We start from the raw sequence: 8,955 nt of genomic DNA on the forward strand, positions 1-8,955 counted from the left end.
TAACTTTCTGTATTTTTACTGGGCGACAAATGTGAGAAACTTGACTTATTGGGTCCGGCATGAGGATGCTGGGAGGGGTCCACCATGGCTGGCTATGGAAATCAATTCTGTTCGTCCGGTGTTCTTGAAGGCCTTATTGTATTCTCCTCTGAGGTCATCTTCCTCTAGCTATTCTAAAAATGTGGTGGTATCCTCCTCTCTGAAAATTTGGGCACAATTTAGACGGCACTTTGGCTTGCAATCATTTTCTGTTGGAGCGCCACTTGCATCAAATCACACTTTTCCTCCGTCCTTATTGGATAACAGTTTTTCCTTATGGGCTAGGCTGGGTATAAAACATTTCGGGATTTGTATATTGATTCTGTATTTGCTTCTTTTCAACAATTGACGAATAAATTCTTGCTTCCCAAGGCACAATTTTTCAGGTACCTCCAGGTACGACACTTTGTTCGCAGCTCATTCTTAGGATTTCCAGCTCTCCCAGATCCCTCTGATATTGAGGAGTTTTTGAAACCGCTCACTTCAATGAAGGGGGCAATCTCGCTTATTTATCTGAACATTTGTAACCTTAGTAAAAGCTCCCCCTCCGTGTTGAGGTCTGTGTGGGAGACAGATTTGGGGGGAACTATTTCAGATGAGGTTTGGAGGGAGGTTTTATATCGGGTGCACAAGTCCTCAATTTGCGCAAGGCATTGTTTTATGCAATGTCGTATCTTACATAGAGCTCATTACACTAAGGTTCGGCTTGCAAATATGTTTGATTCGGTATCCCCTCAATGTGATCGATATCAACAGGACGCAGCAGACTACTTGCATATGTTTTGGGGCTGCTCCTCTTTGTATAATTTCAGTGTCTGCAGTGATGCGGACTCTGTATCGGTCCGTCGTGATGAAGAAAGAGCTGAGCCAAAAGACGAAGATCTCGATTTACCAGTCGATCAACGTTCCAACCCTCACCTATGGTCACGAGCTTTGGGTCGTGACCGAAAGAACAAGATCCCGGATACAAGCGGCCGAAATGAGTTTCCTCCGCAGGGTGTCTGGGCTCTCCCTTAGAGATAGGGTGAGAAGCTCGGTCATCCGGGAGGGACTTAGAGTCGAGCCGCTGCTCCTCTGCGTTGAGAGGAGCCAGCTGAGGTGGCTCGGGCATCTGGTTCGGATGCCTCCTGGACGCCTCCCTGGGGAGGTGTTCCGGGCATGTCCCACCGGCGGGAGGCCCCGGGGACGACCCAGGACACGCTGGAGAGACTATGTCTTTCGGCTGGCCTGGGAACGCCTTGGGATCCCACCGTAGGAGCTGGTTGAAGTGGCTGGGGAACAGGAAGTCTGGGTTTCCCTCCTGAAGCTGCTGCCCCCGCGACCCGATAAGCGGAGGAAGATTGATGGATGGATGGATGGATGGATATTGAAATCAGACATGAGCTATTGGAATTGCAGAAATGTGTGTGTGTGGGGGGGGGGGGCTTGACGTACCAGTATGAGTATAATGAAAATTGTATATGTGAGCATGTGACAAGTGTACGTATGTGTTAAAGTGCATTTGTATAAACGGGCATAATTGCACATTTTCTTTTACTGAAATGTATTAATTTATTGTACTGTATTAGTAATGAAATAAGTCAAAAGAGACAAAGAATAAGGGGTAGGACTAGATAAGTTTTCAACTTTTTCCTACTCCCTTTGAACATGTAATCTGTCACTCATGATTGTATAAGTTTTTTCTTTCTTTTAATTTATGTTTATATGACCAATAAACGAACAAACAAGCATATCGCTGGCATCAGGCCAAAACCTCACAATTTGGCAAATTTCATATTTTTTCAAAAATCTATACTTTTGGTCGTTCCACGCCGTGTAGGTGTCATTTTTACAAGTTATTGACCAATCTAAAATGTTGAAAATGACTTTGTTCTCTTCAATGATTGAAAAAGCATGCCGTTTTTGGAGTCTCCTGAAAAGTGACGAATTTGAAGCTACCACGTTTTGGCCTGACACCAGCAATATATTCTTTATCCAATGCATAAAATGACTAATGTTGCAGCTTATGAGTCATCAGGAGTAGTGGTGACCCCTGTATTATACAAGTCACACACACCAGAGGCGCCACCAAAAATATATGCCTCATTATAATCTTCACATTCTATTAAATGATGTTAATGTATTTTATGTTTTTATAAAGTAAAACACAATTGTTTTCTTTTTTTGGGGGGGGCTGGAGTGGATTAACATTTTCAGTCATTTTAATGAGGAAGGATGGCTTGTAATTTCCATTTATGAGCATGGTCATGAATGAATTAGAGGGTAACTCTCCAGTCCACCCCTCACTCAGATTTGAAATCATAGGGGGTGTTGGCTGGAGGACTGTTGGTTTGCAAATGGGGAGAGGGTTGGGCGTGGCCTGGCTGTGATTGACAGCAGAAACTCACCAACAAGGCGTTTAAGGAGGCGTGTACGAAACTGGGTGGGTGGCGGGGCGACTACGTCACAGTCCACAAGCGACGTAGTCAGCCAATTCTTGTGTAATCAGAGGACAAACAGCCAAATTGTGTTCATCCCTGTGTTTAACCTTAAGACGGCACCAAAACACACTAAAACACACGCTTTCTGCCCCAAATTCAAGCTTTCAACAAACATGCACTAAAATGTCAAATTAATGACCAGGACATGTAGACAACATTAGTAGACACCAGTTTATACATTTCATAAGCCAAAAAAAAGTTGATTTAATGTCGAGTACACCCTTAACCCATTAACACTGCCACTCCCGGAATTTTCCTTTTTCGCTGCATGATCCCCCCCCCCTTACAGAGCGAATGATCTCCATTGTCTCCATTGAGCTGCAAACTGTTTTGCATTTTGCAAATGATTGTGTTAGCTCTTTGACCCCAGAGCATTGCAAATTGTTTTGCAAACGATTGTGTTTGAGGGTGGAGGGAGGGGCCAGTAGGTACTCACCAACATCCTGTTTTGTCTTTTGAACCAAGAAACATTTTGAATTTGCCGTAAAAAAATTATTTTTATTACAATAGCCTGTCATTTTATGAAGAGCGTAGTTGCATCTGAAATATTTCTATTGAAAATCTTTCGTGAATGGGAATTTGATTGCAGTCTACACACCAATAATAAAAATCTACCATGGAAATATCACATATTCCTAGAACAGAAGAATGAAATTACCACCCAAACATTTCAATTTCTTAAGGCCGGGAGTGCGTGGACATGTTTCTACCTTTAAAGCCAGGAGAGCGCATACATCATTTTATTTTGACTCATTCTTGGTCTCTTAAGATAATTAAATGCATCAGAATATACACGGGAGGGTGATGTGGGCATCGTAGCATATCCTGGAGTTTTATTTGAGCATTTATGGCTTACGCAGACTCGCGGGAGTTATGAAATAAATGAGCTGATTGACGGCGTGGGATGAATTTGAATCAGTGTAGCCAGTCGACAGTTGCATATTATTAAGAAATATGTTTGTCGACAATAAGGATGTTGAAAATTTCAACGGCTTTGTAACGTAATAGACGACGAATAATTACAATTCGATTCCCCGAGGTTATTACAACAATAAGTAAATTTACCCGCAGATGTGACATTTGTTTGCTGATATATAAAAAAAAAGAAGAATATTTATAATAACTAGGCTAAGTGCAATTTCTGGAACATCTGAAACAGCAAGCCAACATGCATTTAATAATTTCAGTAACATTATAATCCATTTCAAAATGCATTTAATCATTTCAGTGAAATTGTAATGCATTTCCTGATATGATAGTCACTTGGTATACTTTTATATCCCTTAGCATAATTGCCACGGATACTTTTTCAATGTACAGTCAGAGGTGGGATTCGAACCCAGGACATCTGGGTTACTGGACAACGCACATAACCAAGTGCACCACTAAGCAGTATCAGAGAGCTGGTAATGATGATCAGTTATATGTATGAAAGTGGGTGTGGAAAGTGGGACTTAGAAAAAGGTCAATGTCATTCACATTGAAAATGAATGGAGGAAATTTGATATTTAACATTAAATTGTGCGAGTACTCTAAGTAATGTGGAATCAGACGATATATACCCTGGAAGAATGGATTTTTTAAGCAAGTTGATATTTGAATGGTGTAAATCGGAATTATTATGTGGGCGTTGTTTCCCGGCAAAAAAGTGAGGAGAATAAAAATCCGAATAACATATGTGGGATGCTTTCAGCATTCCTACAATAAACTTATGTTTGTGTAAACACCACAGATGTAAGTTCTGAAATGTTTTTGGAATTATGTTTCTATCTGCTTCAGGAGCTGAGATGTGAATTATTTTTTAATATTGTTTGAATTTCCAGGAAAACTTCAGGTTTTTGGGGGTGACTCAAAAGTCACCTATAGGTTTTAGAGGCATGCTTTGCTAGGTACTTTAGGCCTTAATGCAGTGGTGTCAAAGTCCGGTCCTAGAGGGTCTGAGTCCTGCATGTTTAGAAGTTTCCCACGTTCAACACGGCTGATTCATATTTAACCTCATCAGCAAGCTCTATAGGAGCCTGATAACGATCCTGTTCATTGAATCAGGTGTGTAGGAAAAGAGAAACCTCAAAACTGAGGCCCTCCAGGACCGGATCTTGACACACGTGCCTTGGTGGGTTAAACTCGTATCTCAAGGCACCACTGCATTTCCAATAACGCCACTACAATAAATCAAGTTGACTGATTTTATGGTTGTTGTTGTTGTATCATCACTTGCCGCAGATATGCCACCATTGGGATGAATCTCAGCGACGTCATTTTGTAACTATATTAAAGCTAAAATGTGGCATGTGTCCTTTCATAATACCTTTTCAATTTTCTCATCAAGCATCCTGAAGAATTCCTGCTGGCTCTCTGAGGAATGAATGCTCCTGTGAGGACAAAACAAGTTAGGGGTGTAACATGATAACCATAAAACAAAATGACACATAAATATAATGCTGATTATGGAAATGCAACATGATTGGCCAATGCCAGTGACTCTTACAGTATCTTTCCATCTTCATTAGATCCCGTCTCATCCATCTGTTGACCTTTTCCGAGTAAAGCACTTTTTTCCTTCAGGATATTAAAAAAAAATAAAAACCACAGTAATCAACTATCTTCTTTTACTCTAATATACCCAGTTTATATATTCACATCAGTCAAAAACAAGTTTGAAAAAAATCTTCTCTTACTGCGGGAGCCATGAAGTATTATGATGTCACAAGATTGAAAGTCTGGATGTTTTTGTTTTGAAAATGAAAATTAAGTTGATTTGATACATTTGAGTAAGCCTATTTTCATTCATTCATTAGAAAACAAATCTATACATGCCATTTGCTGTCAACAACATATAGTACACAATAATAATAACAAATGTGACAAACCATGCTGTCCTGGCCATCCACTCCTGCCTCTCCTCCACTGATGTACTTGACTTTCTCCACTCCTTTCATCGTGTACTCATCTATGAGCGAACGAGAGACAAAAGAGGAGCACATCTACTCGTATTAATCCACGACAGCAACGCCCGGCGGCTCAAATCCTCCCTCTCCTTTCGGTTAACACGCAGTTCTCACACTTCAGTTCTCGGCTAAGTAATTATGTGCTTGATTTCTCACGCTGCGGTCCAAATCCTCTCTTCACAATGTTTGGCAAGCGGCAAACACACGAGGTGTCAGCCTGATTCTCCTCTCGCCGCGTTTTCACTCATACTCGCACGGCCTCCTCTTCCTCCTCTGACTCCCACGCTTTCAGAGAGCCAGCGACCAAAATACTCATTGTGAGCAAACATCCAACTATCATAGGAAATATAAATCATCCTTTGAGGATTCAGTGCACTGCAAACTGCAATGTAAATTAGTGTTAACCTAATAGCATGATTGCATAAGGCATGTTTAACTTACTCAACTCAACTTTATTTATATAGCGCTTTCAAACAGCCTGAGCTGTCACAAAGCGCTTTACAGCAACACTCACAATATCAATGAAAAATACCATGCATGTACTTGCGTTTTTTTTGTTTTTTTTGTTTTTTGTTATTATAGTAGGCATAGGCCAATATTAAATTTTGACAGTATTAAAATTGCAGCTCTAAAATGACCTTTTTTTTTTTTTTTTTAAATATTTGGGCAAATAGCGTTTTCCCCCTTAGAACACAATCTAATTTGTTAATTATTTTATTTTCCAAACTGCTTTTTAAACAAAATCTAGAATATAATAGCATTCTTCTTCTGTTTGAATTATTCTTAGTCAGTGTCCCATCACTGGTGAGCTATTTTTGAAACAGACTAGCACCATCTGGCAGCCTGGCACCATTTTTTTTTTATTTTTTTTTTTAATGGCCATTGCACATTAACAGGGGAAGAAGGCATCCGAGTTTGAAGTGTCTCATTTGTCCGGCTCCCTCCCTCCTCCTCCATTCGTAACTCGCCCCTCCCTTCCCCCCTCTACTGCAGAGAAGGAGAAAAAAAGTTAATTTGGAGTCAATTAACTCCAAAGAGTCAACTGTCATATTATGCCCTGCTTGGACGTCCCCTCAAAAAAAAAAGAAAAAAAAAAAGGAAGAGCTCATTACCGGTGAGTCGGTGACAGCTAGTTTTAGTGTTTTTTGAAACCTTGACTTTATAAATTAAATGCGGTAAAAGGTCAAACCTGTAGTCGGCCTATGCCTAGTAAACATGCTGTGAGTAATTGACACCCCCCTCCAAAAAAATGATGTATCATAACATATTTCCTTGACATTAATCACTAATTTCTTATTAGCCAATCCTTTGATGCCATCTTGTGGCATCTTAGAGGACTATAGGATATCTGAAACTAGCAACCCGTGAATAAAATGTTTGTTTTTAATTGATCTCTCTCGAAAGGTGTCAATCAAGACTTGAGCACTATTCTGTTTTGGTATGTTGTGTCCCGTGTGGTTGTCTAATAATGTATGCGCAGTCAACTGACCAGAGAAGAGGTCTCCATTGCTGTGGGCTTTGCTCTGGTCCTCTTCACTGTTGGGAACTGCGGACACCTGCTTGGTGGAGGTGCAGCCCATCTCCTCCTCCTCAGCCTCGCCCCTCCTCACCCCCGGGCATCGCGGTCAAGTCTGGAGAGAAGAGAGAGCGTGAAGGGGGCTGTACATACGTAGAACTACAGATACTTGAGTTAAAAAATAAAATAAAATAAAAAAAAATAAAAAATATTTTTTTTTTTTTTTTTTTTTTTTAAAGACTGTGGTTATTGGGAAAGTCAAGTAAATATCTTTACAATATTATCTTCTATGTGCCCCCTCTAAGTCTATACACAGCATTATGGTTGTTGATATTGCGTTTCTGGAATATGAATGAAGCAGAAAAATACGCCCATTTTTATCCATATCGGGGTGGCCATTTTGCCACTTGCTGCCAACTGAAAATGACATCACTGTGTGACATCACGGCTCACCTGTTTTCTGTTTGGTCACGTGATGTTCGCAAGCTGAGCTGTGATTGGTCGTTACCTGAGACCGAGAGCAACCATGATGCCATTTTCAGTCAACGCAATATTAATCAGAATGCCATATTTTTAGCTGACTGGGGGTGTATAGAGCAAAATATTGTAAAGAAACGGTTTGACTTGACTTCTTCCCCTCTAAAGCAGAATGATTCAACAAGTAAATTTCGTTTACAGTAGCGGGGTCTCATTTGTTTTTAATTTTCTCATTATTACTATTTTCTTTTGAAATTATATTAAGTTGGCAGTAATTTGCTATGTTTACTCCATTCTATTTAACTTATTTGGGATAAATTGTAGTTCTTTGACTTGAGTCTTCTATATAGCAACAGTGCCCTTACTTGAGTAGCCTACAATTTGTACAAGTGACACAATTGGAATTTTACAAAACACAAGATAACCTAACCTCGATAACCACTCGAAGATGCCCATTTTTTTTTAGAACTTTTGCTCCCTGTGCTAGCAGAAGCCCCTCGACCCGCATTTTGAAACCGCTCATTTCTCATCATCAATTAGTCATGAAGCAGCAGCACCGCCCTCAGTTTAAAGCGCATCTCATTCCCAAGCCCTTCTTGGAGTGACAATGACTAGCCGGACTCGGTCCACGCACACCAGCACTGATCTTGCCAAAATGGGTGCACGGTGGTGCCAGCTGCACCGCAACAATGGATCCTTTTTTTCCCCTCCCTCTCTCCCCAGGCCTTTCAGTGGGGTCATTGATTAGTGCATCCAGGGGTGGGGGTGGGGTTCTGTTACACTCTCAAGGATTAAACTGGCGGCTGCTCCATCCAACTCAGACCTGATCTATAAAAGTGAGCTGCATCAGGCTTGTGGGCCAGGGATTGATCCCTCTTGATGAACCAGCTGAGAGTCCAGATGCAGTTATCTGATCCAGACACACAACACAACCTTTAGTGTTTTTTTACTTTCGGGTTGACTGCAGCCCATAATCACTCATCAGTCATTCTTATTCAATATTTTTAAACTAAGACGGTTTTGATACAGTTTTGAAACAGGCGGGGAAAAAAAGCTATTTCACATCACCAGAGATGCGAAGATTTTAACTGTCAACAAATAAGACAAGGGCAATATTACCTCTCAGGGGTGTCCATGGTTAAGGGATGAGTCCTCAGGTTTCAGATCAGAGAGGGTTTTTGGATCCAGACAGACCGCATTTACGCCTCTTGGTTAGAGGCAGCATCCGAAGTCGAGATGCAGTCAGTCCGTCTACCAGCTGTCTGGCCGGACGCTGAATGCTGCTGATTGTACCTTCAACTCAATATAAACACACATCCAAGCCGCACAAGGAGAAACATGAAATTAAGCAACTCTGGGCCATTAAAAAATAAAAAAAAATAAAAAATCCGTGTTTTCAAATCAACTGTGCGACTGTCTCCTCGACTCGACGGGCGGGGGGGAGAATTTTATTACCGATTTTCATTGGCTTCAGTTGCAATACGGACATATTTCA

At 40.9% G+C, this 8,955-nt stretch overlaps 1 protein-coding gene across 1 annotated transcript in view; it reads right to left on the reverse strand.

Moving 5' to 3' along the window:
• The window catches only part of LOC144005286 (uncharacterized protein C1orf21 homolog), an 18,951-nt gene extending 10,050 nt beyond the window's left edge, over window positions 1–8,901 (reverse strand). Inside the window, exons 1-5 of the mRNA XM_077503390.1 lie at window positions 8,580–8,901; window positions 6,957–7,098; window positions 5,390–5,469; window positions 5,008–5,078; window positions 4,828–4,891 (exon numbers count right to left, since the gene is read on the reverse strand). Of these exons, the coding sequence (XP_077359516.1) occupies window positions 4,828–4,891; window positions 5,008–5,078; window positions 5,390–5,469; window positions 6,957–7,047 (306 nt within the window). The 5' untranslated portion in view covers window positions 7,048–7,098; window positions 8,580–8,901. The remainder of the gene's footprint in view (window positions 1–4,827; window positions 4,892–5,007; window positions 5,079–5,389; window positions 5,470–6,956; window positions 7,099–8,579) is intronic.
• Between the last annotated feature and the right edge of the window lie 54 nt (window positions 8,902–8,955).

The sequence above is a fragment of the Festucalex cinctus genome, chromosome 1, assembly GCF_051991245.1.
Source record: "Festucalex cinctus isolate MCC-2025b chromosome 1, RoL_Fcin_1.0, whole genome shotgun sequence".
NCBI classification, from domain to species: domain Eukaryota; kingdom Metazoa; phylum Chordata; class Actinopteri; order Syngnathiformes; family Syngnathidae; genus Festucalex; species Festucalex cinctus.